General features: G+C 54.0%; 1 protein-coding gene across 2 annotated transcripts in view; it reads left to right on the top strand.

Annotated features, from left to right (window-relative positions):
* Sh2b2 (SH2B adaptor protein 2) overlaps positions 1-16,978 on the top strand; it is a 27,960-nt gene extending 10,982 nt beyond the window's left edge. For both annotated transcript variants that reach the window (XM_036172444.1, XM_036172445.1), the window contains exons 2-9: positions 1,603-2,330; positions 7,482-7,583; positions 9,561-9,652; positions 10,767-10,858; positions 10,946-11,116; positions 12,837-13,045; positions 15,335-15,506; positions 16,000-16,978. In XM_036172444.1, the coding sequence (XP_036028337.1) occupies positions 1,629-2,330; positions 7,482-7,583; positions 9,561-9,652; positions 10,767-10,858; positions 10,946-11,116; positions 12,837-13,045; positions 15,335-15,506; positions 16,000-16,322 (1,863 nt within the window). In that variant the 5' untranslated portion in view covers positions 1,603-1,628 and the 3' untranslated portion in view covers positions 16,323-16,978. The remainder of the gene's footprint in view (positions 1-1,602; positions 2,331-7,481; positions 7,584-9,560; positions 9,653-10,766; positions 10,859-10,945; positions 11,117-12,836; positions 13,046-15,334; positions 15,507-15,999) is intronic.
* The last annotated feature ends 1,069 nt before the right edge of the window (positions 16,979-18,047 follow it).

Raw genomic sequence — 18,047 nt, forward strand, 5'->3', positions numbered from 1 at the left:
GGGTGTGGCTCAGTGGTAGAGCCCCTGCCTAGAATCCCCCAGTGAGGGGCTGGGGTGTGGCTCAGTGGTAGAGCCCCTGCCTAGAATCCCCCAGTGAGGGGCTGGGGTGTGGCTCAGTGGTAGAGCCCCTGCCTAGAATCCCCCAGTGAGGGGCTGGGGTGTGACTCAGTGGTAGAGCACCTGCCTAGAATCCCCCAGTGAGGGGCTGGGGTGTTTGGCTCAGTGGTAGAACCATTGAATAATATGCAGGAAGGAGGCACTGGGTACAATCTAAGAAGGAAAATGGATGAGGAAGGCAGAACAGGCTGGGTTTGTGTTCCCAGGAACGTTTACCACAACAGGGGACAGGAAGCAAGTCCCCCAGAGGACTACCTGACATGCACTCTGCAGTTTACCCATCCTAAGTGGTAAAAGATGGGGTTGCCTAGCAACAAAGTGGAAGAAGCTGGAATGAAGAGACAGCTGGGATTTCTAGATTGGTCCAGTGGGGATGGGAGTTCTGGAAGGAACAACACACGGGCCACCAGGAGTGTGTGTGTGTGTGTGTGTGTGTGTGTGTGTGTGTGTGTGTGTGTGGTGGAGGGAGTCCTAAGGAGGCGGTGCCTTCAATGCCAATAATAAAAATGGTCGTCCTTGAACCTATAGGAAGATTACCCTCAAAGTCCCAGGATCAGAAAGCTGAGTAAAGACCCTGAAACTGAATGTAAGCCGCTGTCACTATAACAGATACCCAGGAGCACCGTAAGGGAGGGACAGCTTACTTTGGCTCACAGCCTCAGGGGTTAAAGGTCAGCTGGCTCTCCCTTGGTTCCTCAACTCAGGCAGAACATGGAGGGAGCAGGGTTGGAGTAAACACCCCAGGTCATGTCGGCCAGAATGAAGGGAGAGACAGTGGCTAAGACAGAGTCCGTAGGGGCTGCAGAGATGGCTCGGGGGTTAAGAACACGTGTTGCTCTTGCAGAGGAACGAGCTGGGTGGCCCACCACCTACACAGCAGCTCACATCTGCCTGTACGTCCAGCTCCAGGAAATCCAACAACCTCTTCTCCAGGGCTTGGGGACCTTGGAGAGGTTCCTGGAGATCATGAGGTCACCCTAAACTCATGGGGCACCATTTGAAAATATCTTTCCCCTCAGCCTCCTTGACTAGCCCCAGAAAGAATAACCCTGGGGATCCCCAAGAAGGCTACTTAAGACCTTCCCCCCCACCCCCTGTGCAACCCCTCTCAGATCTTCCCCAGGTGTCACGTGTACACTGATCAGCAGCCTGCACCTCTAGCTTCAGTGGGTGGGAGCATGCTCCAACGGATACAGTAGATCCCCGGGGAGGGCTGTGGATGGGCCCAGGAGGACCAGAAGTTCAAGGTCACCTCTGCTACATAGGCTAGCCTGTGCTACATGAGACGCTGTATCAGGAGGGAAGGAGGGAAGAAAGGAGGGAGGGAGGGAGGGAGAGGGAAAGGAAGGAAGGAAGGAAGGAAGGAAGGAAGGAAGGAAGGAAGGAAGGAAGGAAGGAAGGAAGGAAGGAAGGAAGGAAGGAAGGAAGGAAAGAGAGAGAGAAAAAGAGAAAAGAAAAAAGAAACCTCTGCTTTTCTCCCCTCAGCCCGAGGCTGCCATGGGACCAAAGCCATGAATGGTGCCGCCCCCGGCTCCGCCGCCGCCCCCGCCCCGGACTGGCGGCAATTCTGCGAGCTGCACGCTCAGGTGGCTGCGGTGGACTTCGCTCACAAGTTCTGCCGCTTCCTTCGGGACAACCCAACCTACGACACGCCAGACGCGGGGACCTCCTTCTCCCGCCACTTTGCCGCCAACTTCTTGGCCGTCTTCAGCGAGGAGGTGCGCCGCGTGCTGGGCACCGCAGCCGACCCCATGGAGCCCGAGCCCGCCGTGACCTCGGTGACATCGGCGCTCAAGGCTGCAGCCTATGGCCACTCCCGCAGCTCCGAGGACGTGTCTGCCCACGCGGCCACCAAGGCCCGTGTCCGCAAGGGCTTCTCACTGCGGAACATGAGCCTGTGCGTGGTGGATGGAGTGCGCGACCTGTGGCACCGGCGCGCGTCCCCGGAGCCCGATGCTGGGGCCACTCCCAGGGTCGCCGAGCCTGCATCCGAGCCTCGGGACAGGTGGACACGGCGCCTGAGGTTGGCACGGACCCTGGCGGCCAAGGTGGAGTTAGTGGACATCCAGCGTGAGGGCGCGCTGCGCTTCATGGTGGCAGACGACGCGGCCTCGGGTCCCGGGGGCACCGCCCAGTGGCAGAAGTGCCGCCTGCTTCTGCGAAGGGCCGTGGCTGGGGAGCGCTTCCGCCTGGAGTTCTTCGTACCACCCAAGGTTCGTACCCTGGTGCATGTTTCTCCCCACCACTCACGGGGACCCAGTCACCTGCACAGCCTAAGGGATCTGCAGGCCGGTGACAGGTGGGTGCCTGGGACTGGTTCGGGGGTTGTGTGGCCTGATCTGATTGACAGTTTTTTGCACAGAGGGCACCTCGCGGAGTCGAGATGTAGCCTATGAAGGCAGAGAGTAACACGATGCGTTCAGACACGTCCCCCAGAGGCCTGTGTCCTGCTCCATGGCAATCAGACATCTGCTGCCCTTGCCAGGCTCCAGCTGAGCCCTGCCCGGGGACCCCTTCCTTCCCATCAGGAGGAAGAGATGGTCTCTACCTGCTACTGCCATTTTGCATGCCACTATGAGTCCACTGGCCCCATTGTCGAGCAAAGCCCGCCTGTGGTAGGGGACAGGGAAGCTTGAGGTCTGCTTCAGGGAAGCGAAGTAACTGGCTTGAAAAGTAGAGGTGCTGGGGGTGTAGCTCAGTAGGTAGAGGGCTTGCTTAGCACTCACGGAGCCCAGAGCGCACTTGGAAACAGGAGGATGGGAAGTTCAAGGTTATCCTCGGCTACATAGCAAGGTGGAAGCTAGTCTGGTCTGCATGAGACTGTCTGGAAAGAAGAAAACAGTAGCTACTTTGGGGAGTAGTCACAAGGACAGTGGGTGGCAGAAGGGGGCTAATTACACATCACCACTCAGACGGTCCACTCCAGAATGAAAGGAGGGGGTCGAGTCCCTTGAGGACTGGTATGGCAGCTGGTAACAACACCCCAAGACCTGACCACCCCAGGGTCAGGCTCCCCGGTGCCCTCCTAGACACCTGAGTTAGTGTACTTGCCCCCCCCCAGCCTCCCCTCAAGGTGTCAGAGTGAGAGCTACCCAAAGCGAGATGCTGTGGGCGACTCCCAGAATACCCTGGTGAAGAGCTCTCACCCCGAGACCCAGTGCCCCCAGATTTCCCAAGGGCTTTTTACCCACCCCCAACTTTAAGCCCCTGAGAAAAATGCCACTAAACTCGTCTACAGACAGAGAGACCAAAGCCTGGCGGGGGCGGGGTGGGGGTGGCTTGCCCAGGGTCACCCAAAGGGCAGGGGCAGAGGCCCAAGGTTTCACTGTCTCCAGCTCTGAGTGGCAGTCCCAGCTGCCATTCTCTAAATAGCTGTGTCTGTTTCCCTGGGGGAGAGGATGGGGCAGCTGGCGCCCTCCCCATCTTTCCATTGATCCCTGCAGAGCCCTCCAGTTTTACTGCTGGCAGAAGGGAGGGTCCCCGAGGGATCACTGAGCCCGTCCTTCCTCAACTCAACAACGACAACAGGTTTCCTAGCCCCTGATCTTGCTTCAGACTCTGCGAACATCAGAGCCTAGTAGAACACCTGGGAGTGAGCCATGAGAGTGTGGATCATTCTAGAGTGTATTAGTCCGTCTTCTGTTTCTATAACAAAATACTAGAGGCTAGATAGTATATTAAGGAAGGAAGGAGAAAGAGAGAGAGAGAGAGAGAGAGAGAGAGAGAGAGAGAGAGAGAGAAAGAAAGAAAGAAAGAAAGAAAGAAAGAAAGAAAGAAAGAAAGAAAGAAAATTGGACATGATAACTGCCTATAATCCCAGTATTGGAGAGGTAGAGACAGGAGGATCCTTGGCTACATAGTAAGTTAAATGCCTATCTGAGCTACATGATACTGTATCTAAAAAGGGAAGGAGAGAGAGAGAGCAGGTCAGTTTAGCTGGGTTTTAGAAACTGCATGTCCAAGGTCAGGAAGCCCCGCCCCTCTACCTCCGTGAAGGTGTTCTCTGCTTCTCACAGTGGGGAAGACAGAGGGGAAGGAAATAGCCACGTGTAGAAGAGGTCTACTGTAGAGTGCCCTCACTTTATAACAACCCATTCTGGTTAGATAACCCGGTTCCCCGAGAACTACATTAATCACCTCCCAACCTAGCAACACAAACAAACAACCGTTTTCCACTAGGCCCTGACTCTTAAAGGGTCCACTAACTTAAAAAAATTAATGTTTATTTATTGGGAGGGTGGGATACTCTTGTGGAGGTTATGAGACAACGTGCGGGAGCTGGTGCTTTCTTCCACCATGTGGGTCTTGGGATCAACTCAGGAAGCAGAGGCAGGCGGATCTCTGTGAGTTCAAGGCCAGCCAAGTCTACAGAGCGAGTTCTAGGACAGCCAGGGATGCACAGGAGAAACCCTGTCTTGGAAAACAAACAAACAAACAAAAACAAACGCAGGTCATCAGGCTTGGTGGCAGACCCCTTTACACATTGAGCCGTCTCGCCGGCCCTTGTCATGTTATTCCTGTTTTTGTTTGGAGACAGGGTCTCATGTAGATCAGGCAGGCCTTGAACACCCCTTGTGACCAGGGATAACCTTGAACTTGTAGTTCTCCTGCCTTTCATCTGCGGTGTGCTGGGATTATAGGCATTTATCCTCACACCCAGGGTTTGTGGTTTTGGGGATCAAACCCAGGGCTTTGTGAGTGCTGGGTAAGCACCCGCTACTGCCTGTCACCCACCTACTAATCCGGATCTCCCTGGTCCCGCGGAGGGCAGGCACTAGGGCGCTTGGATCTGCAGGTTCAGGGTGTTCCTCAGGGCTTTACATTCCTCTTTCAAAGCTCTTGCTGTCTCTGCCCAAGTCAGGTCTCTAAACTCCTGCGCCCTCACCTGTGCACGTAACACTGACTGAACCCCAAATCCTCTCACAGCACCTAGAGAGCAATAAAATTAGCCCTCTGCCACTGGGGAAGCCACTGGGAAAGTAATCACACTGGATGGGTTCACAGGGGGAGCTCCTGGGTCTGCAGAAGTGGTCAGTGGGTAACAGGAGCTAAGTGACAGAAGATAACTAACTGAAGCAGAAATAGGGAGAAGCAGGTAAAACTGGGGGTGTGGCTCTGTGGTTAAGAGCACCGACTGTTCTTCCAGAGGACCCAGGTTCAATTCCCAGCACCCACATGGCAGCTCACAACTGTCTCCAACTCCAAGATCTGACACCCTCACACAGACATTCATGCAGGCAAAATACTAACGCAAATAAAATTTTTGTTTGTTTTTTGAGACAGGGTTTCTCCTGTGCAGCTCTGGCTGTCCTAGAACTCGCAAACAAAGAGTGGACGCTATCTGAGTGTTTTTGTTTGTCGTTTTTCTTCAAGGCAGGGTTCCACTGTGCAGTTTTGGTGCCTGTGCTGGATCTTGTTCTCTAGACCAGGCTGGCCTTGAACTCACAAGTGCTGGGATTAAAGGCGTGTACCACCACCGCCCAGCTGCAAATAAAATTTTAAAATAAGTAAATTAAAAAGACAAACAACACACCAGAAAAAAATTAGAAAGAGGCAGGTAAAGCTGGGGGTGTGGCTCCGTCATAAAGCACTTACCCAGGATGCCCCAGTGAGAGGCAGGGATGTAATTCAGTGTTAGAGCCCCTGCCTCATATGCAGGAGACCCTGGATTCTACCCTGGGGTATAAGAGGCAAGTGGGGGGCAACTATAGCTACCTCAGGACTGATGGCCTCGGACATAAGGCTGAGAGCAGGAACGTAGCCCAACTGAAGGCGCCATTATGAACCTTCCTGCTCTCTCTGTCCCAGAGGGCCAACCCCAGCCACAGGCTGGTGTGAAGATGTGATCAGCTAAGCCCAGTGGTCACTGCTGTAAGCCCAGCCCAGGGCCCGCTGGACAGTGTCCAGGGTGGCCAAGAATTCCCACTCACCAGATAGGAGTCCCTTCCTTTTCCTGCTCAGAAAGTCCCTGTCCCAGAGCCCAAGCCCTGCCGGGAATGTCAGCCTCAGGCCAGTCCATGGAGGTGCAGGGGCATGTAGCCAGGAGCTGTGGAGCAGAGTGTAAAGGGGCCTACTGAGGAGGCCTGCTGACTGCCCTGGTTTAACCCTGTGATGGCAGCATTGGGGTGCTGGTTTCCTTCTCCTCATGCCTGGAGACAGGCCACACGTAGCTCCAGAGCCCCTTTTCAAGGTGAGAGCTGTGTTCCAGAACATCTCATCCAAAGCAGGAAGCCATGCCCACCCAGCCCTTCACTGGGTGGAATTCGGAAGTGCTCTGTCACTGAGCCACACCCATGCCCCTCACTGGGGGATTCTAGGCAGGTGCTCTACCACTGAGCCACACCCCAGCCCCTCACTGGGGGATTCTAGGCAGGTGCTCTACCACTGAGCCACACCCCAGCCCCTCACTGGGGGATTCTAGGCAGGTGCTCCACCACTGAGCCACACCCCAGCCCCTCACTGGGGGATTCTAGGCCGGTACTCCACCACTGAGCCACACCTCCATCCCCTCACTGGGGGATTCTAGGCAGGTGCTCCACCACTGAGCCACACCCCAGCCCCTCACTGGGGGATTCTAGGCAGGTGCTCTACCACTGAGCCACACCCCAGCCCCTCACTGGGGGATTCTAGGCAGGTGCTCCACCACTGAGCCACACCCCAGCCCCTCACTGGGGGATTCTAGGCAGGGGCTCTACCACTGAGCTATATCCCTAGTTCTTCACTGCTATCTTCAAGGCAGGCACCCTCTCTCACTCTCTTATATTCTAGGTCCCAATTCTGAAAAGCTGACAGACAGTTCCCCATACATTTGTTCCAGACCCCTTCTTCCCTCAAGGCATGATGGAGACTTGCAGTTGGCTTAGCGCTATGGGGCTCCAGGCGCAACCAAACAGAGGCTGGGGTGTAGCTCAGTGGTAGAGCACCTGCCTAGAATCCCCAGTGAGGGGTTCTGTGGTAGAGAACTTGTCCAGCTGCATGATGCTCTGGGCAAAATTCCCAGTACCAAAAGGAAAGAGAAAGAAAGGAAAGAAAGGGAATGAGGAGGCTGAGAAGAGAAGGGGACATCATATGGAGTAGGTGCGCTGGGTGGAGGTGCGCCAGTCACGGGGTTGGGATTCAGGGATTGGAGACTCAGCAGTACCAACCAGTCTCTAACTTGCTGTGACCGCAGGAGAAGGGTTCTTGCTGTCTCCCTCAATGTCCCCGTCTCCAGAATGGGGTTGGTCACACGTTCACACCAGCTGGAACTTGGCAGTCTCGGCGGCTGGGACCCACGTATGCTGGAAGGTGGGGTGGGAAGTGCGGAGAGGGTCTCCTGATCCCTCCAAGGGCTTCTCCCACCTTTCCTTCCTCTGGCCTCCCAGGCTTCCAGACCCAAGGTCAGCATCCCCCTGTCGGCCATCATCGAGGTTCGAACCACCATGCCCCTGGAAATGCCCGAGAAGGACAACACATTCGTGCTCAAGGTAAGATCCCACTGTGGCTGCTGCGGTCTGTAAACCACAGGCCTAGTGGGTTACACAGCTTGAGCTCATTACAGGGGTGCGAGTTAGACCATCAAAGGGGGCAACGAGGGGTTCCCATGAGAGGCACCCACCACAGGTGTCCATCACCTAGGGAGGGCTTGGTTCCGGTCTGAGTCCTAGAGTCATGCATCTCCACATGGCTGGCCACCTGGGTCTCCTCCCAGTCCTTATTTTTAAATTATATTACTATTATTGTTGTTGTTTCGAGACAGGGTTTCTCTGTGTAGCCCTGGCTCTCCTGGAACTCGCTCTGTAGACCAGGCTGGCCTCGAACTCACAGAGATCCGCCTGCCTCTGCCTCCCGAGTGCTGGGATCAAAGGCGTGCGCCACCGCTGCCCGGCTCTTTTTTAAACCAACGAGAGTAACACATATTCATAGCGTACAAAGATTGTTCCACAGTAGGTCAGTAAAATGCTTGTCTTGCAAGCATAAGGACCAGACTTCAGTCCCCAAAACCCAGGTGTGTGTGTGGTCGGGGTGGGGGTGGGGTGGATGATGCTAAGTGTGATGCTTCCCCAGAGAATCAAACCCAGCCTGTGAAGCCTGGCGGCAGGCACCTTCACCCACTGAACCATCTCACCAGCCCAGCCCGGTTCCCCATTTCTTCTTGGGTCTGAGTAAAGATCACTAGCGTTCCCTCTGCCCCCCTCCCCCTCTGGAGCCAGACACACCCACCTCACAGCTTGTTGGAGTTATTATGCAAATCTCCACAGGGGAGTGGAGTGTGGGAATGGCCCTAGTCCCTACCGAGGACACAAAGACATGGGGCACCCCAGGGGCTCTGGGAGCCGCAGGTCCTTTTCTCCAGCCCCACAGCACTGGAATGGCCTGCCGGAGCTGCTAAGGACATGGGTCCAGGCTGCTAGGGTTGTGGTCAGGAACTAGACCATGAATCAGGGTCCTTCCAGGAGGCCGGCTCCTCCTGCTTGAAGCTGAGGCGCAGAGCCCCCACCCTCTTTGGCAAGCTCTTACTGAGCTTGTGTTTATACAAGCCACCGATTCTTTTATTCATTGGGTAAATGTGTGCCAACTCTGTGTCCTGAGTTGTCCCCTCAAGACTGGTAGCTGGGGACACAGCCGCTGTCCATCTGGTATTCTCAGCTGCTGGGTGGTCCTCAGGCACCCCTGAGGCAGAAGGACTCCCCTGCCAGCCCCACCGTGAGCCCATTGGAAAAAAGAAGGCAGTCAGGGTGTCCTCTTAGACCAATGCTACATTGTGACAGAGTACACAGGACAGGGAACCAAGAACAGGGAGACTGGGCATCTGGTGAACCCAGGTCTCAGCTGCTGCTGGCTGCTGTGGGACTTTTGAGCAATTGGCTCCCTCTCTGAACACAAGGCTTCTTGTCTATAAAATCTGTGTTTTGCTGGGAGGTGGTAGTACGCACCTCGAATCCCAGCACTCAGGAGGCAGAAGCAGGCGGATCTCTGTGAATTCGAGGACACCCAGGATTGTTATACAGAGAAACCCTGTCTCAGAAAATAACGACAAAAGACGCGTTATGCATAGCCTCCTTCCCACGGTGGTCGAGAACTCAATAAACAGGGCACAAAGAACATCGGCCGCCGCCTGGCCACAGCAATCAAATCGCAGTCGCTAAGGCCTGGGAGCCCCTCAACTCTATGCCAAGCCAGCCGGCCTCCACACTTGACTTGAACCCTACCTGGGATGCCAGGACATGGGCTGAGCATGCTGGGTCTCCTGTCCCATACCCTGGGCCTCCAGAGCCTGGCATTTCCTCCCCTGTGTGGGCTTCAGGCTGCAACCCTGACCCTGACTTGGGTGATCTCCCTCTGTTCATACCCATGAGACCTAATGGGAGCAAAGCCAGAGGAACCCTTCTGCTCATTGGTCCTGGGGTGCTGAGCCCACACCCTGCAGTGGAGGAGGCTTGACCAGGGCCAATCTCATCCAGGTGGAGAACGGAGCGGAGTACATTCTGGAGACGATAGATTCCCTGCAGAAGCACTCGTGGGTGGCTGACATCCAGGGCTGTGTGGATCCTGGGTGAGTATTCTGGCCCCGAGCACGGGGGATGGACAGGTGGATATGTGTACCCTGTCCCTTCCCAGAGACCCGGCTACCAGGCAGGGCGAGTACTGAAGAAGAGCCAGCATCAGTTATTCCAAAGAGAGGCAGGGGGATCAGGAGCCTAGGGTCATCCTCAGCTAGGTAGCTAGCTCAAGGATAGCCTGGGCTACAGGAGCCCCTGTCTAAGAACAAACAAACAAGCAAACAAAACCCCCAAATAACAACAAAATGACAAGGCCGGACAGAGGATGTCAAGCTTCCGTGGTGTCTAACCCAGGGCTTTGTGCATGCTACATGCATGCTCTACCACATCTCTCATCACAAGTAAGATTTGGGGAGCTGGAGAGACGGCCCAGCAGAACTGTTCTTCCGCAGATGAGTTCAGTTGCCGGCACCCTCATCAGGCACTTCATAATAGCCTGTTACGCCAGCTCCAGGGGATCAGTTGCCTCTGACCTCTTCCGGCACCCGCACCCACCTATCTGCTCATGGGCTCATATTTTTATAGAAAAGAGTTGGATTTTGATGAGTCGTGGTTGGTGACATGGTTGGCACGTCTGGTCAGTTATGTACAGGAAGAGGATGACTCCACTGTCCAGAAGAGATGCCCTGGGGTGGGGGGGGGGGGGCTCACCCAGCTGAGCACTTGGCAGTTTCTCTGGCTAATAGGATGAGGTGGAAGGGGGGGGGGCTGCTTTCTAATTAACAGATTCATTTAAATAAAACTCAGAGTCCTAAGTGCCTTGCGGCCCTCATCCCCAAAGTGCTTGCCAATCACTCCCCTATTACTCTGATGGCCATCTGCTCCGGAGACTTTCCCATAGGAGTCAGACCTGTTTTAGAGCTGGGAGGGGCCTCAAAGGGGCTGCCCAGCCTCCACTCATCACCACACTGTCCTCCACTGGAAGGTATCCATGGGCTCCCAGGAATGAGCCGCACCAGGGAACATGATGATACTCACGGGCGGCGGCCTCCGTGGTGGGTCGCTCACACCGTGGCCACAGAGGGCGAGGGAGGGAAAGGACATGATGTTCTGTAAGCAGCCCAGGGTCCTAGTGGTAAGATGTGCTGTGCCTTCGCAACTCCACAGGGACAGTGAGGAGGACACGGGGCTGTCCTGTGCTCGGGGAGGCTGTCTGGCCAGCCGCGCAACCTCCTGCAGCTGTGAGTTCCTGACAGAAGGTAAGTGGGGGTCGAGCTGGCTGGAGTCATGGGGGACAAGTGTCGGAAGGTAGATAAGAGACACGCTTCTCCCTGTTTACCCTGCAGCAGACATGTCCCGGCCCCCAGAGACCACGACAGCAGTGGGTGCCGTGGTGACAGCCCCACACAGCAGAGCACGTGACACCGTGGGAGAGTCCCTGGCCCATGTCCCCCTGGAGACTTTCCTTCAAACCCTGGAGTCTTCAGGTGGTGGTGTCAGCGACAGCAATAACACAGGTACCACTGGGGTCCCTGCCCCCTCTACAGGGACCCCTGTGGATCCTCAGAAGTGGTGACATTTCGACCAGTTGTGTCTACAGTGGTCCTGGCTTTTGCAAGCCCATATGGGCACCTGGCCTTTCCCACCGTGCCTGGTTTTTATAGAGCCTCACAGACATGGGGGAGGGAGGCGGGGGAGATGGCGCATGCCAGTAATCCCAGCACTCAGAAGGCAAAGAGATCTACATAGGTTCAAGGCTAGCCTGGGCTACATAGTGAGACCTAGCAAAAAGAAGAAGAAAGAGAAAGAGACAGACAGACATGGAAAGGGAGGGAGGGAGGTTCTTCCTATAGAAAGAGGCATAGGGGCTGGAGAGATGGCTCAGAGGTTAAGAGCACTGACTGTTCTTCCAAAGGACCTGGGTTCAATTCCCAGCATCCACATGGCAGCTCACAACTGTCTGTAACTCCAGTTCCAGGGGATCCGACACCCTCACACAGACATACATGCAGGCAAAATACCAATGCACATAAAAAAGAAAGAAAAAAAAAGACAAATATAAGAGGCACAAAAGGCAGGTTTGGTGGCGCACGCCTGTAACCCAGCACTTGGGTTGTAGAGGCCGGAGCTAACATGTCTGGAGAGATGGGTCACGGGTTAGTAGTGATTGCTGTTCTTCCAGAGAACCCATGTTGTGGACTCTCACTTTAACTGTGTAAAGGTGTGTTACGTTTGTTTCTGCTGCATTTGTTTAATGATGTAGGGATGTGTGTTCAATGATGTAAAGATGTGCTGCATCTGTTTCACCTTGCCTGCCTAAGGCACCTGATTGGTCTAATAAAGAGCTAACCGGCCAATAGCTAGGCAGGAGAGGGGCTGGCGGGGCTGGCGGGCAGAGAGAATAAGTAGGAGGAGGACTCTAAATTCTAGAGAAAGGGGGATGAGAATGAGGAAAAAAGAAAGGGAGATGCCCAGGGCCAGCCAGTCAGACACGAGTGCGACATCCAGAGGACAGAAAGGGAAAGAAAGAAAGAAAGAAAAGAAAAAGAAACCCTGAGGCAAAACATAGATGGAGAGAAACAGATTAAGTTATAAGAGCTAGCAAGAGGCCGGGCGGTGGTAGTAGCACACACCTTTAATCCCAGCACTCGGGAAGCAGAGCCAGGCAGATCTCCGTGAGTTCAAGGCCAGCCTGGTCTCCAAAAGAGTTCCAGAGTACACAGAGAAACTCTGTCTCAAAAAAAACAAAAAAAGAAGAAGAAGAAAGAAAAAAAAAAAAGAGCTAGCAAGAAAGGACCGTAAGAGAAGGCCAAGCATTCATGACTAGTAATAAGTCTCTGTGTCATGATGTGGGAGCTGGAGAAAGCCTGCTACACACCTGAGTTTGGTTTCCAGCACCCATGTAAGGCAGCTCACACCTGCCTGTGACTCCAGTTCCAGGGGATCCGATGTCCTCTTCTGGTCTCCCCTGCATGCACACGTGCACACACAGACACATACATATGCACATAAACAAAAGGACATAGTGGAACCAGGTGGAGAAAAGGCTTCTTCTCAAGTTTTCTGCTCCCTCTCTATGCCTCAGTTTACCTCAAGGCTAAATAGACTGGTCAGTCAGCTCTCTGCCTAGGTCTGATATTCAAATGGCATTTACCCAAATGAACAAGATGCAGCTCCCCATCCCTCATTGACTGACTTGTCTTCCTTCTGCCCCTCGTGCTATTACAACCAACCCAGGGGATGAGGGAGCCGAGCTGGACACTGATGCCGAGACTGAGCTGGAACTCTCCGACTACCCCTGGTTCCATGGGACACTGTCCCGAGTGAAGGCTGCCCAGCTGGTGCTGGCCGGTGGGCCCCGGAACCACGGCCTCTTTGTGATCCGCCAAAGCGAGACTCGGCCTGGGGAGTGTGTGCTGACCTTCAACTTCCAGGGCAAGGCCAAGGCAAGTGTGTGTGGGTGGGGGTGATGGGGGGAGCAGCCCACTCTGGGGGAGGTGGACTGAGGTGGCCCAGATCCTAAGTAAGGCTCATCACTTGCTGGTGACCAAGCCCACTCAAAAAGCGAGTCTCTCTGAGCAGTTAGCTTTGCAGTCAGATATGCATGCCTGTAGTCCCAGCACTTCAGAAGATGAGGCAGGAGGATTGTCAAGAATGAGAAACAAGTCTGGGGCTACATAGCAAGTACCTGTCTGAAAAATCCAAAACCCAGGTGCCTCTCCTATGAGCAGCCTGTACCTACACTTGGTATCTTACTTTCTTCTAAGGTGTTCATTTTCCCTCCTAATACTGATGCTAACAATATATAAAACATCAATAATGAACTCTCCAACAACAGCAACAAATCCCCAAATCAGGACTTGGCGTTGCACACCTATAATATCAGCACCCATGTAGTAGAGACAGGAGGATCAGGAGTTCAAGTTCATCCTTGGCTACATATTGTATTCAAGGCCAGCCTGTGCTACATGAGACTGTCTCAATAGATGAATGAATGAATGAATGAATGAATGAATGAATAAAGGGCCAGCAAGAAGGCTCACCATGAAAGGCACCTGCAGCCAAGCTTCACTGCCTGAGTTTGATCCCCAGGACCCACATGATGGGAGAAGTGAACTGACTCTTGTAAGTTGTTCTCTGAGCTCCAAAATGCAGTGTAGGGCTTGCACATATGTATGTACACACAAAGATAGATAGATACTTAGATAGATAGATAGATAGATAGATAGATAGATACATACATACATACATACATACATACATACATACATGGATGGGTGGATAGATACATAGATAGGCACATACATACATACATAATACATAGATAGATAGATAGATAGATAGATAGATAGATAGATAGATACATACATACATACATACATACATACATACATGGATGGATGGATGGATAGATACATACATAGATACATAGATAGGCACATACATACATACATACTACATAGATAGATAGATATACATATAAACATAGATACATAGATACATAGATAGGCACATACATACATACATAATACATAGATAGATATACATATAAACATAGATACATAGATAGGTACATAGATACATCCATCCATACATATCTATATACATAAATAGATAGATACATAATACGTAGATATATACATACATATAAACATGGATACATAGATAGGTACATAGATACATATATACATACATATACATAGATACATAGATAGATACATAGATATATAGATACATAGATACATAGATAGATACATAGATAGATGTTATTTTAAAAATTAATAAAAATTAAAAAGGACAAAGTCAAGCAGTTTGGGGCATGACAGTGTGGTAGGGTGGGCAGGAGTCACTGTGCCCTGCCCACACTCACCCCATGTTTTCGAGAAGGAAGTAGGCCCAGCCTTAGCTCCTTCCAGGGTATCATTTACCAGTAGCCCCCCATGGCACCCCAAGTTTCCTGCAGCTGATGGTCATGGCCACCCTCACTTCTGACTGGACCCCCAGCAGCCCTCAGGCCTGCTCCTGGGAGTGCTGGCCAGCTGTGGATGTGTGGAGGAGGCTGAGTCTCCCTAGGGACACTACCTGGTCAGTTCCTGGGACAACCAGGCACTTAACGTCACCCCTGGTGGCTGGTAATTGACATCTTGGCTGGTACTACTAACCCTAGAGGCCTTGATGCACTCATCCATGCCTAAGCTCGGACAGGACAGTGCCTTGTCCATCAGGGCCCAAGGAGGGGGAAGCAGGGTAGGCATGAGATGACCTTTGACCTGGGCTTTCTTCTAGCCGGGCGCTGTTGTCTCAGAGTGGGCAGAGCAGGGCTGACATCAGAGACCTGTGGCTCCTTACACCGAGCCTCCTGCCTCAGGTAAACTCAGGAGACCCGGAGAGGAGCCAGTCATTGCTAAGAGGCACCTGCCATCATTCCACACCTCTGGGTCACCTGAGATCCTCTCTCTAAGACAAAACAAATATTCGAAAGGACAGATTGATTTGGGGGTGAGGACCCATGTCTGCCGCCTTCCGGCTCAGACTAGTTCTGTTGTGCCCATCTCCCATACCTACCCACAGGAGTGACCCACCCTCAGAGAGGACTCAGTGTGAGGACCCCCAGTAGGACACAGTACCATATGGTTTCAGTGGGACTGACGCCTAGTCGTCCAACATCCCCGAACTTGCCAAGCAGGTAGCCAGCCCAGGACCCCGCTGCTAACCATTTCCGTGTGTGCCCACAGCACCTTCGCCTGTCTCTGAATGGTCACGGCCAGTGCCATGTCCAGCATCTGTGGTTCCAGTCTGTGTTTGATATGCTACGACACTTCCACACCCACCCCATACCCCTGGAGTCAGGGGGGTCCGCTGATATCACCCTAAGAAGCTATGTGCGTGCCCAGGGCCCGCCTCCTGGTAAGATGCCACCATCTGGAGCCTGATCTATGGTTCCGTTGAAAGAGGGTTGGTCTGGTATGCTCGGGGCCTGGGTTCCCCAGCACTTCATAAACTGAGTATAGTGGTACACTCCCAGCCTTCTGGAGGCGAAGGCAAGAGGATCAGGAGTTCAAGGCCATCCTCTGCAACACAGTGATTTAAAGGCCATAGGATATGTTAGACCCAGACTCAAAACCCTTCACCTGGACACCCAAAGATACCTGGGGTGGGTTCCAGAAGCCCTGCAAGGTTAGAGTTCAGCACCCAGTTTTTGAGGGTCACACTGGCGTGGTGCCTAGCCTAGGCTGGAAAGGCATATGTGTTTGCATATACTCTCTCCTAACTCCCCGAATGGACTGCACCACATCATCCCTCCCCGGGTTCCCCACATCTGCCTGACGCTGGCTGGCTTTGGAGGATGAAGTTCAGGTGTCCAGGGCTGGATGCTGACCAACATGGCCTCTCATTGCAGACCCAGGACCAGCGCCCAACACTGCGGCCCCGGTCCCCACCTGCTGGACCGAGCCGGCTAGCCAGCACTACTTCTCCAGCCTGGCCACGACCACCTGCCCACCCGCCTCACCTTCCAATGGCGCTGGAGCATCATCATCATCTGGCTCATCATCCTCGGCCGCGTCCCTGCCACCACGCCCAGCCGAGGGGCCACTCAGTGCGCGCAGCCGCAGCAACAGCTCGGAGCACCTACTAGAGGCTGCGTCTGGAGCCACTGAAGAGCCCACCGAGGCCACGCTGGGCCGAGCTCGCGCTGTGGAGAACCAGTACTCCTTTTATTAGCTGCCACGCCTATTACCCACGGGTGCCACACACATCACAGCAGGCCAAGAACACCTGAGGTCTGTCCCGTCCACCAACAGCCTGGCCAGCCCATGATGGTCAGGAACACCCCACCATGGCTGGGGACAACTATCCATGGTCTATCAAGCCCAAGACAGCCGGCCAGCTAGCCACACCTAGCAACTTCAGTCCCCAGGGGCCCACTAAGACCATCGATGACAGGCCAAGGCTATCCATGGTCGATCAAACCCAAGATTTCAAGCCCCTCCCACTGGTGGTCGGCCACGCCCATCCCAGCTATGTCTATAAGGCTGATCAAATCCACGGCAGGCAGCTCACTGACAACTGACCCCATTCTGTGACTTCAGGCCCTGTCCACTGGTGGTCGGTCACTCTCACAGTGGCCACCACTGACAGCCTGCCTCGCCCATGAAGGCCTACAACCTCAGACCTAGCCCACCAGTGTTGGGTCACTTCCGCCAACAGCCCGACCCCATCAGTGATGGTGGGCCACTCCCATCATGTCAGACCTGCTGCCAGTGGTCGGCCTAGCCCTGGGCAGCCTGCCACGCCCACCGGCCCCAGCCCGATGCTGGGGGGAAAGCCAAGCTCTTCAGTGAAGACAAACTATTAAAGAGCCTGTTTTAGGGACTACACCCTGCTGTCCTGATGTCTTTTTTGCTATGAGATCCCGTGCAAGGAAGTGGTCTCTCGAGGTGTGGAACTGCCACTTAGCCACAGGCTTGCTCAGGCAGATCTTAGGAGAGGCAGCTGGGGGCGGGGCAGGGACTGGGGAGGGGACTGAAGTGGAACTGGGAGAGAATCTGAAGAACAACGGAACCAGAGCTGGAGATAGGGCTCAGTTGGTAGAGTGTTTGTGCCTAGCAGGCAGGCTTCCTGGGTTCCATCCCCAGCACCCCATAAACAACATGTGGTAATGCATGCCTGGAATTCCAGCGCTAACAAGGTGGAAAGAGGAGGATCAGAAGTTCAAGGCCATCCTCAGCTAAATGGCAAATCGGAGGCCAGCCTGAGCTACCACGAGGCCCTGTCTCAAAAGGAAAGGGGAGGGAGAGGACACCCACAGTAGTGATGGTGAGTGACTTGAATGCCAAGGAGAGGATTTGGGTCCTGGTTAGGGCAGTAAGGATGTTGTTGGACCGGCCAGCAAAGGCCTTCCAGGGTAGACTGTGTGCTGGGAAAGGAATTCCCCACCTTAGCCTGTTGGGGGATTGAGCAACAGGGGACACTGGGTGTCCCCAGCTCTGATGCAGATGATTGAGAAATGGCCTAGAGTGACGTCCCGTGTCTACCCACAAGCAGAGCCCCAGCTGACATCCCCCAGCTTGCTCACATAGCCACCTCTGAGAAAGACCCTCGTCTTACAGAGCCAAGGCTTATTCTCTCCTTCCCCAGCCAGACCCACAGAGCTTGCAGGGCCTGAGCCAGCGGTGATGTACACCGCAGCTCTCAAACGGCTAAAGACTCCAGAGTGGCAGCTGAGGCGCCCACAGCTGCTTCCCCATATGGGGTGCGTGAGTACCCTGGGGTGGCTGCCGGGGCTTTGCTGGGGCAGCTGCCAGGAAATGACAGAATGACAGAGCAGGCACAGGCCAGGAGGAGTACAAGCATGATGCTGAGTCAGCTTTCAGGGCCTCCGTTTGGTTGCGCCTGGAGCCCCATAGTGCTAAGCCAACTGCAAGTCTCCATCTTGCCTTGAGAGAA

Source organism: Onychomys torridus, chromosome 22 (genome assembly GCF_903995425.1).
Source record: "Onychomys torridus chromosome 22, mOncTor1.1, whole genome shotgun sequence".
NCBI lineage: Eukaryota > Metazoa > Chordata > Mammalia > Rodentia > Cricetidae > Onychomys > Onychomys torridus.